Genomic DNA, 16,839 nt, shown 5'->3' with positions numbered 1-16,839 from the left:
TGTGCTGCAACTGCCTTCTCCAAATCCCACCAGAGATTTTCTATGGGGTTCTAGTCAGGTGACTGTGATGGCCACTGTAGAATCTTCCAGGACTTCTTCTGCATCCAAGCTTAAGTGAATTTGAGGTATGCTTGAGATCATCGTCTTGTTGGAAGGTTCAATGACACCCAAGCTTCAGCTTCCTTACAGAAGGCATGACGTTTTCTCCTAGGATTTCCTGACACTTCAATGAATCCATCTTGCCGTCCACACACTGCAGATTTCCAGTGCCAGAGGATGCAAAGCAGCCCCAGACCATCACCAAGCCACCACTATGCTTAACTGTAGGCAGAGTGTTCTTTTCAGCATATGCTTTGTTCTTCTTCCTCCAGACATACCACTGATTCATCAGGCTGAAAAGTTCCAGTTTTGTTTCATTGCTCCACAGAGCAGAATCCCAAAACTTCTGTGGCTTATTTATATGATTTTGAGCATATTGGAGCCGACTTTTCTTGTGCTTTTGGGTCAGCAGCGGTGTACGCCTTGGAGTTCTGCCTTCTGTGTTTAGTATGCGCCTTACTGTGCTCACTGAAACTTCAGTGCCTGTTGCCACCAAGTCTTGCTGCAGGTCTTTTGCAGTCACTTGAGGGTTTCTCTCCACCTGCCTTCTCAGAAATCTGGTTGCAGCAATTGACAGCTTCCTTTTTCTGCCCCGTCCAGGTAGTGTAACCACTGTTCCTTTAACTTTGAACTTGCGAACTATGCTTCCAACAGTGTCTCTAGGAACATTCAGTGCCTTCACTATCTTTTTGTATCCTGTTCCTTGTTTGTAAAGGGCGATGATCTCTTCTCTTACCTTTTTGGACCATTCTTTTGACTTAGCCATACTGTGTTTCTAACATGCAGTCAAACGTGACACTCAACAAACCCCTAGCTTCTTCAGGTATTTCATGTGTTCCAGCTCAAGCACACCTGGTGCAACTAATGAAGCCCTTGATTAGTTGCATCAGATGTGCTTGAGACAACACCTGTTTTGCATACTGTATGTGTGCTGTTGTGACAGATTCTATTCAGGGGGTTGAGTAATTTTGAGACTGGAGAAGTCATCATAAATTGCATTTTCAGTTGAATTTAGGGACACCACTTGAAGCATTTGTTGTGTTGAACTATTTCAGTTGCTTTTGTTTGATTTGTTCATTGCAAACAGCTGAAAGTCTGTACATTTTGACAATCAACCTGATCTGCAATGATGGTTGATTAATTTCAATTACAACTGTATAGTCCTAGCAAAAGAAATTTCGTTAGATTATAACAGGGCACAGTAATCTGAAAAGAATGGCAGGGATTGCACCCATGGCCTGCACACAGAACAGCTACTTCCCTCTTAAAACATTCCCTTAGCCCTAGGTGGTTGAGATTTGGGTCTTCTGTGTGTCAGAGAGAGAAAAGAGGCAACCCAGGCTTTCAACATGATTGCTCCCAAATGGCCTCTCTTTGCATGGTGATCTTGGTTGGCTTTTTGGTTTACCAAGGAACCCTAGGAGATGAAGCTGCAGATGAAATATCTGGAATTCATCCCTGAAAAATTAAAAGTGAATTTGACTGAACACAGGTACAAGCCTAGGTCTGGGCCTACATCATGGTGGTAAGGGAGGCAAAGCATTTCAACTTCTCCCTTGTTGCCCTGGCTGACAAATCGCAGACTTGGTTAGAGATGGGTGATAACTCAGATTTGTCCAGACCTTGACTCCTCAAGGGAGTCTGACATCTTACCATGTTATCCTTTTGTATTCCTTTAACCCAGTGTTTCTCAACCAGGGTTCCGTGGAACCCTAGGGTTCTATGAGAGGTCACTAGGGGTTCCCTGGGAGATCACAATTTATTTAAAAAAATATTTCAAATTCAGGCAACTTCACATTAAAGAGGAAAGTTTCATTATTTTTAGTTTAAGAACACTGTTTCATTTTCCAGAAGACTGAAAAAGAGACAAGGGGATTAGGCCTCCTCAATTTCCTCTTAACTTCTCAAAAGTAAGATACTAGAAGTACAACTGCGCACCATCCCAGTAAGGGAAAAAAGAGGACAGTTAAGGAAACTAATCTGAATGCAAAGGAAGCTTCTGACTGAGCTAGGAGTTAAAAGGGACATGGGACAGGAAATGGAAGATAGGTGTATTCATTAAGGAAGTTTACCAGCAAGTAGCAAATATCTGTGGAAAGAAAGGTAGAAGGCTAAAGTACAAAAAGAACTTAACCCCTACAAAGGAAGCTATAAGCAACAAAAAGGAAGAAAAGGAAGAATAAGGAAGAGGTGAACCCTGCTAGGAGATGGCAGAATAGTACTGTAATAAGTGATGGGGAGATGCAGAGCTCCTCAACTCTTTCTTTGCATCAGTCTTCTCCTCAAAAGAGAATTGTGTTCAAATGAAGCTAAGCGGAACATCTGAGAAAAGGAGTCTTGAAAATAAAGATAAGTAAGGAGATGGTTAAGGAGCACCTGGCTCATGGCTGAATTTAAGTTAAGAACCTGAACAATTACATTTGAGAAGCCTTGAAAGAATGTGTGGATGTCATCTTGGAGGCCTTTTCAATGATATTTGAGAAATCATGACACATGGATCTAGTGCCAGAGAACTACAGAAAGGCAAATATTGTTGGTTGTTACCTATAAAGCTCTACATGGCACAAGGCCTGGTTACCTGAGTGACCATCTCAGGGTTCCTTTGATTAAACAATGTCTTATCGGGACCCCAGATGTGCACCTTCTCTGTAGCAGTGCTTGCCTTCTGGAACAAGGTTCCTCCTGAGATCTGGATGGCCCCCATTCTGCTGTTGCTTAGAAGAGCCGTGAAGACCTGGGTCTTCACCCAGGCCTTTTGCGAGAGAGAGTGAGACCTCACTTCATTCCATTTGTCTGTTGCACTTTGCATCTTTTATCTTCTGTGTGGAGTCCTTGGTGCTCTCTAAGCTTGGTTGTTTTCTTGCAGATATTTCATTGCCCGAGTAGGCAACATCTGCAGTGCTAGAAGGGAGTGGGGTTTGCCCTCTGTTTATATACAGTAGCTTTCCCTGCCTGTGTTGGTGGGGGTGTTGTTCTCTCCTTGGGACTTCCTTGATTAGGCTATTGTTTACTGCTCAAGCAGGCTGACCAATCATACCCAACCATTATACAACAATAGCTCTGCAAACTGGAATGAAGTGTCAGGTGATATACCCCAGGGCTCTGTTTTAGGCCCTGTGCTATTCAGTATATTTATAAGTGACTTTGATTATCAAATTTGCAAAGAACACAAACACAGGGGGATGGCAAATAATTTAGAAGACAGTGTCAAGATTCAAGAACATCTTGGAAAAGTTGAAACAAGAAAAAGAAACCAGCAAGATGAATTTCTAAAGGGGCAGATGCAAAGTCTTACATCAAAGATATGAATATGAGGCAAGGTCACTATAACGGGTACTTGCAACTACCCCAAAAAAAAAGCCATCCTAGATGGCATCAACAGAAGTATAGCACCAAGATGGGGAAAAAAATCATAATTTTTCTTTTTTCTGTATTGGTCTTACTACAGTTAGAATACTGTGCCCAGTTCTGGGCACTGCATTTTAGGAAGATATTGATAAACTGGAATATGTCCAGAACAGAGTGACCAAGCTGATAAGGGGTGTAAAAGGAAAACTATATGAGGAATAATTGGAGGCACTGGGAATGTTTATGCTGGAGAAGATTTGCAAGGAGACATAATAATGATCTTCAAGTATCTGAAGGCCTATAATGTGAAAAGTTGAGAGAAGAATTAATCAGAGGTGTTCCAGAAGACAATGAGTTGAATTTAAGGAGGTAGGTTTCAGTTTGCCATTACCTAATGGTAAGAACTATTCAACAATGGAACAGATTGCCTTAGGAGATAGTATACCTTTACTAGAAGTCTTTAAACAGATATAATTCCTAAACTAAATATATCTCAGTTCCATTTATGTAAAATATGTATCTATAATATCTATGGGAAATTCATTTTAGTCCATACATACATTTCCCTATTTTAGAAGGCAATTATTTTGTAGTTACAAAAAAGTTTTGTTCGTCTCATGAGATGCAGAATTTGAGACAACTTTCTTAACTTTACTGAAAATAGAGCTCCAAATATAGCCACTGATTACAGAGAAATAACCTGAATCTTTCAAGATATCATAAGACATCAGGATCAGCCAACATGAGGAAAAGCAGCAGAGGCATAAAGGTGATTCTGTTGCCTGTTTTGTTGTTGTTGTTGCTGCTTCTGAATGGTCCATTTCTATCACAAAAATGATGAAACCTTAGTGAATAGTATCCAACTTATTTTAATCTCCTTTCCTGTGTTATGTATTTTTAGTTTGTAATCCTGATGGCAGAGATCTGTCTTACTATTATTACATTATATAATGTCTAGAAGTCTTCCAAGGCTGAATGCAAAACATAAATGTTTTAAATAAATAAACAAATTAATATCAGTCCTTAGTGATACCAAATTATAAGTCTCAGAGCAGGAGCAGGTTTGAGTCTTGGTAGCTTTTGCTTGGTAGCAAAACTTTACTGCTTTTCTATTATAGACCCCAAATGAAAGATAAAACATTTAGAAACAATATGCAAAAATCAGTAGGGTAGAAATATCATGTGGTTGTTAAATACACATGGCTATAACTTAATTCTGTTCAGAATCAAAATGGATTATTGAATTCACTAATGCATATGGAATTCTCCACAGAAGAGCTAGCAACATAAAACAAAATAGCTGCATCACCACAAATTATAAGATTGTTTTGCAAATGATCCAGAAACAGTTACATTTTACACAATGTATTCCCTACCTGAAGGACAGGCACTTTTTGCGGTGTGTTCTGTGGGGATTGGTGAAGCTGTGCCCAAGGCTGATGGTGAGAATGTGGTGGTGGTGAAGACTGATGATGAATTCCCGGATGAGGCTGCATGGGAGGACACGTTGGCATTTGCTGCTGAAAAGATGACTGACTGGGATGCTGCTGACCAGAAATTAATCTTTCTTGTATTGCTTGTGGATCAGCAAGGCTAACACCTGGACAGCCATTTGGTCTCATGTGACCACCCATTTCCCGTGGTGCTGAAGACATACCCATGAATGGCCGATTCTGTTGTATATTCCGAGGGCCCATACTCCTCTGTCCAATTCCCATGGCACTAGGCTGCTGGTGAGATGACTGAGGATGGGGTATATTTGGATAACTGCCAACTTCCATTGGTATTCCAGCACTACCAGGCCTGACCTGTGGTGGAGGAGTACCTGCTGGATTACTCATTGCTTTCATAGGTGACATGGGAGGTGGAGAAGCGTAAGTTCCCTGAGGCTGTGAAGGGTGCATAGCTTGAGTGTTCATTTGGTTAAGTGAGCCACTAGGGTGAAGGGGCTGCTGGTGTATTAGTCCTTGACTACTGTTAGATGGAAACCCTACGGCATTTGGGTACCTTGGTACAGACTGATTCATTGGAGTGTTATTTGTAAGGCCTAAATTCTGATTCATCCCTGTATTGTTTACTAATCCCTGATTTAGGTTACTGTAAGGATAACGAGAATACTGCCCTGAGCTGTTTATAGTAGGTGAAGGTACTGTTTGGCCCCGAGAACTAAAATTAAGTGTCTGTGGCCTAACAGCACCCTGTTGAGGAGGGTTGGGAGAAAATCTGGGACTGTGGGCTACTGATTCTCCATGGAGAGCAGTGGGGGGATGATGATGAAATTGTTGCACTGAATGTCGTAAAGAAGGCCCAATGCTTGGATTCTGTTGGGGCACATGAGACATGTGGCCAGGTCCTGAGGTGGTAATGAAAGGATTTCCCTGATTAAGACCTTCCTGGCTTTGAGAAAACTGATTTATCCTCTGTTGCTGGGGTTGACCGTGCTGCTGTATTGAAAAGTCACCACGAGCCATGTAATTTCCCAATTGCTGCATGTGCTGAGGATGTCCCTGTCCAGGTGGTCCCGATGGTGTTGTTGGTGGTTGGGCAGATGGTGGTTGCTGCTGCTGGTATGGTGCTCTTATCTGGTCTGGCACATGTACTGCCCTTGGCCCCCACATAGAGCTGCCATCTACAAAGGGTTGTCCATGTCTTTCATTCTGCATACCAGGATAGACTCCCATCTGACTACCAGTGCCTCCACCATGGGGGACTGGAGGATTGTGATATTGTGAATGAGGAGATGCTATGCCATTGCCAGGCGCACTGCTCATCATTCTGTTGGGCTGATCCATTAAATGCATTTTCTGCTGGTCATACTGATTATAGTGATCGAAGTGGGTCAACTTTGCTTGATTTTGACTGGTTGTAGGATGATGAAGGGATGACTGTAGTGAGGAAAATCCTTGATCAATAGGCATTTGTTGCCCCATAGAGTTTACTGAGTTTTCAGGATATCCACAATCACCTAGGCTTTCCAGTCCTTCACTGAAAATATTCCCATCTTCTCCAAACAGACTCATCATTCCTGGATCTGCCATCTTTGTTCCAGCATGCAGTGCTTTATAACTAGAATACTAGTTTGTGCTTCACCTCACCAAGGTGTTTGTCTTCAGAGCCTTAATCCTCAACTAACTGCCGTCATGTCATTCCATATTTCCTTAACTTTGTGGACCACGGAGTGTCAGGCAGCTTGTTACCAATCCTAAAAAAAGAAATACAAATATAGGTTGAAAATAAAAATCCAAGTCATAACTACAGATACCAGAGCTTTAAATTTATGTCATGTGGAAGCTTTTCATATTTTTTTTAAAACCCTCATAGGTAAATTTATGATGTAAGAAATTAAAAAGGCAGGAAACAGTAATCTTACATTAATCTATTGACTATACTTTCTTATGTTCCAGTCCTGGATAGAACAAAAGAACACAACAGGCAGCTGAAGCAGCTGCACAGCAGGCAGTAAAATACATGAATATAAGCAAGCAGCCCATCTGCTGAACAAAACCCTGAAAATGCTCTAGTTACTAACAGCATGTCCTTAACCTTATTTTCCTGAGCTGAGTAATCTGGTAAAAGAGAAAGCCTAAGTAAAAGTTACAATAAACTGAAAACTGATCTGACAAGTGCTTACGGTTAGGTTTTCCTAATATGTACAAAATCCATTGTTCATTTGACTTACATGCATTTAAATAAAATATGTAAACCCTATCTGATATACAACTAAATTGCAAACAAATACTGACTTCTGTAATATAGAATTAAAGCTTAATATTACTAGCTTAGTACTTTCAAGTATTCTCATTTGTAATCCTAACTATGTAAAAATAAATCAGAATTATTCCCATATTATAGATGAAGAGAACTGAGATTGAGTAACTGTCCCTTGCCTAAGGACCTCTGTTGAATCCTATCAAGGTTCACAACAGAGGATTCAAGATTACTTAACATTTTCAGCAAAGGAAAGATTTAAACTATAATTTTCTGATTTGCAATTCCACCTCTATATCACTAGGAAAATTTCACTTGAGTATGACAAAATAATTCATTTGATTAAAAGAAAACTGTTGATATAAGAAAAGACTAAAAGAAACAAACTTATAGTTTTAAAATAAAAGAGAGACAAGAAATATAATACAAATGCTTTGTCATAAAAACCATAATTTGGAAGCATTTGTTGAAATTGAGGCAATTTCTGTTCATGACTTTAGATGTGTACAACATAAGTAATCCTTAGATGCATGTTAGTTTTGTTGAATTTGTAACAGTAGAGGTTTAATTTTAATTTCATCAGGAATTTTAGTGTAGCCCAGTGTGACTTCAGGAGAGAAAACAATCCATCTTTCAGATAGAAAACAATGCAGAGAGACATTCATAGAAATAAAAATAATGTCTGGGCTTTGTTGCATACTAGTTCCTCCCCCTCTTACACACACATATACATAGCCTCACTTTTACCTTCTCTACATGGATAGCAAAATAAAAAGGAAGTGCTAGTCCTTTGCCTTTACCAAAAGCAATACAGGAAGGTTGAATTACTATGTTTGTAACTGCTACAAAGAATATCAGAAGTTGCTTCTTCTATAGTTTTTTTAATCTTATATAAAATTTAATTTTAATAAAAATTATATTCAAAAATAGGAAGGTTGAATTATCAGGTTTAGGCTTGATAATAGCTTAAGCTCTCTAGTGCTACAAAGCACAACAGGGAAAGGCCTGGAAATATTTATGGTTTTTTTCCTCCCATTACATTAAAAGTACTGAACAGCACCTTGAGAATTTTGCTCAGAGTTCAGCTAAGATAGACTAAGAACACTGCTACATTTTATTGCAAATTACTGTTTATGTGTGCATGTGTCCTATCCTTCAGAAGATGAAAGAAAGCACAAGCATCAAATCAGCTACACTTGACCTGATACTAGTCATATGGAAGACTTAGTTAAGGAAGTGAAAGTACCTGAAGCATTGGGGGAAAATGGCTGTATAACGTTGGATGTCTTGATTTCAGGGAAATTAAATCTAAACCTAAACTTAATCATGTTTCTTATAAATCTAAACCTAAACTTAATCATGTGCCTTATACTTCAAAAAAGCCTCGAATCCATGCTTGTTTCATCCACAGGACTTTGTGTTTGATCATCCCATCTACTACAGTGGGGGTTCCAGAACCTGCTTCCTATATTGTGCAGTTGGCAGATGGGCAGGTTTGGAAGTGACATGTGGAACAGCTGTGCAGGCACTCTGCCAAGCTGTTCCTGTTACTTCAAGCAGCCCTGTGTCATCTGTACAATCAGTTCTGAAGAAGAGAGTATAGAGGAAACACTCAACAATGAATTATCAGCAACGTCATCCCCTGTGGCTATGCTGGGAATGAATGTCACTTTGTGACCCAAGTAAAACTGAAGTTTTCTAAATGGGTGGTTGATCATTTGGGGGGGGGGGGCAGCGGCTGCTGTGTATTGCAAGAAGAATTAAGATTATGTTGCTTTAAGACAGAGCTGTTGGGAGTTACAGGCTGGGAGGAGTTACAGTTGTTCTTTGGCAGGATTACTACTGCTATTAAACTCAGGTGGGGTTTGTTGTTGTTCCTTTTGGTATAACCTGCTGCAGATTCAGTTATTCTCTGTGTTATTATCACTATGTTTGTTCATGGCATTTGCAGTTTCCTGATATCTTGTCTGCTGACTATTCAATAAAAATGAAAGCTTGGAATGAGCCAAGCTTAGCAATGGATGCTAAAGGGCTTCCTCAAAAGAAAAAGAAACCAGCTGCTCAATAAAAGTGGCAAAATGCTAACAGATAACAAAGAAAAGGCATGGTCCCTTTTTTTTTTTTTTGGTACAGTTTTCTTCAACTATAATGAATAAAGTGAAAAACAAAATCAAGGGGCAGGACTGAAGCTTGAGCTTGATATAAACATAGTTAGGAAACACCACTTTGAGTTTTAAACTTCGGGATCAGCTGAATATATTAGGATGCTGGACGAGTAAGTTGATGTAATATCGTACACAAAACCTGGAGAACTGCTGAGGTGACAAATGACTGGAAGACAGGTGATTCTAACTTTTACAAAAGTATAAAAGCATAAAGGAGGATCCAGTTCTCACTCAGACACAGCTATCTAGAGTCTAGAGCAGACAACAGTCTGTTAAGTGTCTTGAAAACAATGGGCTAATTATCAGAACTCAGCATGGATTTGCAAGGATAAATCTTGCTAGACTAATGTTAATTAGTCAACTAATTAGTTAATTAGTTAGTTAATTAGGTGACTAATGGGCCTGATTGGGTTCCAGAAGGAACTTGGGAATATTCCAGAGGACCTGCTACACCGTTCAACTGGGGCCCTGGTGGCCACCTAGAATGAGGGAGAGGCCAGGGCTTTGGTTTGAATTGTGCTTGATCAGCCTGTACTCCACCAGGGTTTCTGGAACTCCCTCTGGATTACGGAGAAGCTGAGATGAAGCAGGAGAAGAGATGCCTAGAGCCCCACTGGAGGTTGATGAACTTGATCAAACATGAACTAGAGCCACTATTAAGGCCCACCTCTGGAGGTAAGGGGGGCGAAATGCTTGTATTTCTCTACCACTAATGCATCCCCAGATAGCTGCCCAGCAGCCCTGTTTCAGATGAACCCCCTCCTGGGTGGGGGTGGTTTGGGGCTTCAGTTACAGGGCTGCTGTGAAGAATATGCTAGGCATCTGATGGATAAAGCTAATCGGATTCACTCCAAGTTGGACTCTGGCCTTGATGCAGGTTTGGCTCAGTTATGTGGGGTGAGTTTGATCCTGCTGGGCTTGAAGGAGAGGACAGGGTTCTCATAACTGTTAGCTTGGTCACCTCTGTGTTAGCTCCATGTCCATGCTGGCTGGTCAAGGCTGCCTGGGAAAGGACATGTGTTCGGCTTCTGGTGGTGGATAATTCGGCTTTGAGGGAGCGGGATGGTTCCATCTCTTTCAGAAAATGGTGGTTTGCCCCTTCTCAAGAGGCCACTGCTAGACCAGACAGTTCTGGACAATTTTTGTCCAGTTTTCAACCTTTCCTTTTTAGGGTTGTGCTGCAACTGCAGAGGACTCTGGCAGAAGCGGAGTATCCACACCCCTTTCAGTCAGGGTTCAGCCTGGGGTATGGGACCAAGACAGCATTGATCACACTCTTTGATGACCCCTGGCAAGATTTGGGTGGTGTGTCCATCTTGGCTCTTCTTGACCTCTCAGCAGCTTTCAATATCATCAATCATAGTATCTTTCTGGACTGGCTCTGGGAGTTGGGGATGGGCGGCACTGTATTGTGCTGGTTCTCCTCCTTCCTCTGGGGTCAGTCCCAGCTGGTGTTGATGGAGGGGGGAAAAACCTAGCCCACATTGTGGGATGCCTCAGGGCTCAATGCTTTCTCTTCTCCTGAGGTACATCAGTATGCTAATGATAACCAGTTTTATATCTCCACCCCAGGCTGCCTGAGTGATGCTATGGAGGTTCTGTCCCAATTTTATGAATCTATAATTTATACAGTATTTAGGATTCTAAAACTAAATTATATAAACTACCTAATACCAGGTGCCTCTCCAATGCCTTTAGCATCTGCCACTAAAACACGAGCTATAAGGCACCTGGTAAAAATAAACTGTTTATTTGAGGGACTAACATCTGACTGCTCCATCAACCATTTCTAGGCTTCATTTTCTCTGCACTGTTCCCTGAGAATCAGAAGTTGAATGGTAGTTGGAACATGTGAAAACTATGGAAAACATACAATAGGTGTGTATGAATTGGCCAAGATCCAGTTCAAATTTGAGATTTGAATATGGCAAGATTTGATTAAAATTTGAAATGTGATGGTAACAAGATTCAATTCAAGCTAATTTGAGATACATTAAAAACATTCACTCATAGTCTATCAAAATGCCTGTAGCTATTTAATTCTTTGGCAGAATGGGATGAAAGTAGAGAGATGCTAGACTTTTTAGAGGGGATTAACCCTGCAGAGTTTCAGCCAGATAGCTTTTGGGTTTTACCACAACAAATTTGTGAAATATTCCCCATGTATCTCTAAGATAGCAGAGATGAGAAAAAACAACTTCCAAACTATCCAGCAAGGACCCTATAAAGAAATTGTGAACCAGTGCAGGAAGAACTTTACTTTAAAAATAAAACTGTTTAAAGGTCAAACTCTGTTTGAAGATCAAGGAAAAACCACTCTTGACCATTTTGTTTCCTGAGCTGGCAAGCTTGCTTGTTTGCATGACATTATTTACATGAAGCTGAGGTGCATAATGAGATTTGGCTCATTATGCATGTCAGCATCAGAGAGGCCACGACACTTCTCAACCACTCTCTCTCTCTCCCTTTATCCACATATGGAAAGAAACTTCAACAATGACTAAGAAATTGCAAAACTGAATCACTGAACCTCCTTCAAATCTCTCTGAAGTAATTTGAAGCATTTGATTTGATCCTTTTTACATGGATTTGAAGATTCAATTCAAAGGACTGATATGACCTAATTTCCTTCAAACCAAATCATCCTGTCAAAACTTTATTTATTTATTTATCTATCAAATTTATCACTGCCCATCTCCCCCACAAGGAGGGACTCTGGGTGATTCACAATAAAAACACTTGATCATAATATAATATCAATAATATATAATAATATCAATAACAATAAAATATAGATTTGACAAATTTGACAAACCAACAGATACGTTAAAATATAATAAAATCCAGATGGCTACGGTATTCTCTCTGTCTACAAGAAAAACAGAGCAATTCTACGGAGCTAACCATCCCCAAGAGGAACTATTCTCTTTCTCACCCCAGGCATGTTGACAAAGCCAGGTTTTTAATTTTTTTCAGAAGTCCAGGAGTGAGGGGACCTGCCTCAACTCCGGGAGGGAAAATGTTCCAAAGGGCAGGCGCTACTGCAGAGAAGGCATGCTTCCGCGACCCTGCCAAATGGAACTCTTTAGCAGATGGGATCCGTAGCATGCTCCCTCTGCATGCCCAGGTGGGACAGGTTAATGTAATGGGGATGAGACGGCCCCTCAGGTAGCCTGGCCTCATGCCATGTAGGGCTCTAAAGGTCATAACCAACACCTTGAAAGGGACCCGGAAGCAAACTGGCACCCAGTGCAGCTCGCACAGTAAAGGTGTTACGCGTGCCGCCCTTGGAGCACCTAAAATTACATGCGCGGCTGTATTCTGGACCAGCTGTAGCTTCCGGATACTCTTCAAGGGTAGCCCCATGTAGAGCACATTACAGTAGTCTATATGGGAGATAACCAGGGCATGAGTGACTGTTTGAAGGGCCTCTCGTTACAGGAAGGGGCGTAACTGGCGCACAACACGAAGTTGTGCAAAGGCCCTCCTGTCCATGACTGCCATCTGCTCTTCGAGCAGGAGTCATGAGTCCAGAAGGACCCCCAAGTTACACACCGGATCTGTCTCGGGCAGTGCCACCCCATCCAGAACTAAAGATGACAAATTTCTGGAAGCCGAGGGGCCATTAATCCACAGCCACTCTGTCTTACCAGGTTCAGCTGAAGCTTGTTGTTCCCCATCCAGGCCCCCACAGCCCCCAGACACTCGGAGAGGGTCACGGCATCACTTACTTCACCTGGGATGGAGATGTATAACTGAGTATCATCTGCATATTGATGATACCTCATCCCATGGTGACGGATGAACCCTGAGGCACCCCACAAAGTAGGGACTGTGGGGTGGATCTCTATTAACACTGACTGAGACCGATCCTGGAGGAAGGAGGTGAACCAGCGCAAAACCATGCCGCCCACCCCCAGCTCCCTGAGTCGGTGCAGAAGGATACCATGGTCGATGGCATCGAAAGTTGCTGAGAGGTCAAGAGCAAGGACGGATGCACTGCCTCCATCCCGCTCTCACCAAAGGTCATCCATAAGTGCGACCAATGCTGTTCCCGTCCCATAACCGCACCTGAAACCTAACTGAATGGGGTCTAGATAAGCCGTTTCATCCAGGATCCTCTGGAGCTGCAACACCACCACTTTCTCAACCACCTTCCCCAGAAAGGAGAGGTGGGAGACTGGGCGAAAATTGTCCAGAATGATAGGGACCAGGGATGGTTTCTTGAGGAGGGGGTGCACCAGCACCTCCTTGAAGGCTGCTGGGAACACCCCCACTCTCAAGGATGAATTCACCATTGCCTGGACCCAGCCACATGTCACCTCCCAAGCTGCTTTCACCAGCCAAGAGGGGCATGGATCTAATTGGCAAGTGGTGGCATTTACAGACTGAAGGATCCTGTCTACTTCCTCGGGTCCAACAGGGTCAAACTGTTCCCAGATAACATGGTAAGTACGTTCCCTAGGTAACTCCCCAGACTCTGTCTCACGCCCGGAGGCCAACTTGGAACGGATCTGAGCAATTTTATCCTGCAGGTGCCCAGCAAATTCCTCAGCACAGCCCTGGAGATTGAGTTCAGAATCTCCTCTCCCCAGCAGGGATTGGGCAATCTTAAACAGGGCCACCGGGTGGCATTCCACAGATGCAATAAGAGCGGAGAAATATTGACGTTTCGCTGCTCTTACCGCCACAAGGTAGACCTTAATAGCAGCTCTAGCTTGTGTTCGGTCAGATTCGGTCTTTGTCTTCCTCCAGCGGTGCTCTAGGCATCTCTTAACCCTCTTCAGAACTCTCAGTTCCTCCGTAAGCCATGGGAAGTGTCAGGTTCAAATGGACGAGAGGCCACGCAGGCGCAATCCTATCCAAGGCTCCAGCCATCTCCCTATTCCAGGCGGCAGCCAGGGCCTCCACTGGACCGTGTAGCAGATCCTCAGGTATAACCCCCAGCTCCCTCTGAAACCCTACCGGCTCCATCAGTTGCCAGGGGTGGACTAATTGAATGAGTCCTGCCTTCCTGTGGAGGGGGGTGGCATAAGAGAATCTCAAAGTCACCAGGGCGTGATCTGACCATGACAAAGGAGAAAGATGTAGCTCTCCCCTCAGATCACATTGCCACTGCTCCAACAAGAAAACTAGATCCAGAGTGAGGCCACTGTCTCGAGTCAGGCCAGAAATAATTTGAGACAGGCCCATGTCCGCCACTTCTGAGGCATGCCCCAGGGAAGGCAGATTGAAGTCCCCCAAGACCATATGCCTGCGGAACTCCACTGCCAACCCCGAGACAGCCTCTAGCAGTTAAGGCAGGGAGGTTGCTATGCAGCAGGGAGGTTGGTACAATAGCAACACTCCCAACTTTAGACTCCTAGTGTACACTTTTATTCCATATATGTAAATTATGCTTATTTTGAATATATGACAAGCCTATTCCAGAATATCAGTAGGTAAGCTTTAAAATATCAAAACAAAATACTTATTCATGAATGTCAATTTAAATAAATTATTGATTCCAAACACAATTTAATTTTTTTTTATAGGAACGGATAACATTTAACTGAATTTAACTGAACTATCAACTTAAGTGGACTGTTTTGGAAAGTTATTACACATTTCTGTTAAGAACTTTGCAATTACTCAGGCCAACATATAGCAAGAAAGGTCTTTCATTTCCCAGTTTGTACGCAGCTAGATGTATTTGGGCCCTATTGGGACACAGACTGTTCCTGAAATCAAACGGACTTTAAAACTATATTATAAATTGAAACATATATTTGGTGTCAAAATTACTGATACTTATGATTTATAGATTAAAGAGTTGGAATACCCAATAATGGAACATCAATAGATCCATCAGGAAAAAATGATTGTAGATGTAAGAAATGTGAGGGTCATGATTTAGTCATGTCTGGTTTTGGTTTCTTTTTGGAAGAATGTTATAGCATATATTTATTTTTTATTTAATTATTTAATTTCTATAGCTGCTCATCTCAACAAGTAACTCTGAGCAGCTTACAATCATAAAATCTATAAAACAGTTAAAATAATTAAAACAATTAAAAGTACAAAATAAATATATATATATATGGTCGCCAAGTAAACAATGCACGGATATTAATATAGCCAAGAAATGGGCCCTTAACACACTTGGGGGCCCAGGCACATAACCAGGTCTTCGCGGCCTTACAGAAGGCCAACATGTAAGTATATGGGTAAATGTTGTCCAAGTTAATGCCATCTTGAATTATATCCCAAAATTGTGGAATCTGACTCTTTTAGGAATACAGGTTATACTGGGAATGGAGAAGAGACAAGTCAATTATATTAAGACTGGAAAAGTATTATTACTCAAATATCAGAGACTAGATCCAAGAAATGTATAATTTATCCATTATATATTTGTTTAATAATTCCTGAAAAGACTATTTTTTCTACTAATCAAAGAATGCCACAATATGCTTTCTTTTAGCATGGATTTCATAATATTTTACAAGAATAGGTCATTTTAATGCATAATTTAATACATTATTAAATGATTAAATAAAAATGATGAATTTAGGCCATTTACATCAATTTAGCATGTTAATTTTTTAGTTTTTTTCTGTTCATCTATTTTATATTGTTTTATTTTATTATTTTTATTTTATTTTTGTTTGTTTTGGTATTACAACTTCATTACTAATTAGTATATTGCATGTATGTATATTATTTGTTTTTGCAGCTACTTATAACTGGGACACACGTTAAGTGACAAACAACACTCTTGCATGTATAATATTATTTGTTTCTGGCAGCAAATACTAAATATTGTTAAAATTACAAATGTTACCCAAATGTTCAAATACCTGGGAAACTTCCTGAGACAAAGAATGTTTATATCAGTATGTTTTCCACACAATTTGCAGAATCAAAAAAGCCAAAACAAAAATTAAAGAAGCAAGGAGGAAGAAACTATACAGCTTCCATCTGAAGGTTAAGTGCCTGAGTGCTGGACTGTGGGTTTCCCACGTTGAGCTGAGGATTGCCTCCTTCCTCTGGATGAGAGCCAGAGGAGGAATTGGGGGGGGGGGGTGAATGGGAAGGGAGCCCTCTGCCAGCTGGTGGGAACAGCAAGGGAGGGATTCCTGTGAATGTGTGTATGGACTCCCTCCTCTGGGTGAGAGCCAGAGGAGGAACTTCTGGGGGATGAATGGGAAGGGAATCCCTACCAGCTGGTGGGAGGAGCAGGTAAGGGGTCCCTGTGAATGCTAGTGTGTGTGTGTTATAGTGGAGTGGGGTGGTAGTTGCTGGATACCCTATGGTGTGGAGAGTTAGTGAAGCTAAAGTGCCTCAGGGTGTCTGGCTTCCCCTCCCAGGGATGGTTGGTAAGGACAGTGGGAGGTTCCTGGTCTTGGGAATTGGGCCTGGATTTTGGGAAGGGGATGCCACTGAGGATACAGGGGAGGGCCAAAATATTATGGTAGTGATGGGCGTGGGGAGATATTGCAGGCCATTCTCGGGGAATGCGGAACCATTATACAGGTTT

At 41.7% G+C, this 16,839-nt stretch overlaps 1 protein-coding gene across 1 annotated transcript in view; it reads right to left on the bottom strand.

The window, feature by feature from the left end:
• The window catches only part of CHD7 (chromodomain helicase DNA binding protein 7), a 203,949-nt gene that overhangs the window by 151,880 nt on the left and 35,230 nt on the right, over window positions 1–16,839 (bottom strand). Inside the window, exon 3 of the mRNA XM_063299329.1 lies at window positions 4,824–6,649. Within this exon, the coding sequence (XP_063155399.1) occupies window positions 4,824–6,485 (1,662 nt within the window). The 5' untranslated portion in view covers window positions 6,486–6,649. The remainder of the gene's footprint in view (window positions 1–4,823; window positions 6,650–16,839) is intronic.

The sequence above is a fragment of the Candoia aspera genome, chromosome 3, assembly GCF_035149785.1.
Source record: "Candoia aspera isolate rCanAsp1 chromosome 3, rCanAsp1.hap2, whole genome shotgun sequence".
Classification (NCBI taxonomy): domain Eukaryota; kingdom Metazoa; phylum Chordata; class Lepidosauria; order Squamata; family Boidae; genus Candoia; species Candoia aspera.
The sequence above is the reverse complement of the archived record's forward strand: the minus strand, read 5'-3'. Positions and strand labels throughout refer to the sequence as shown.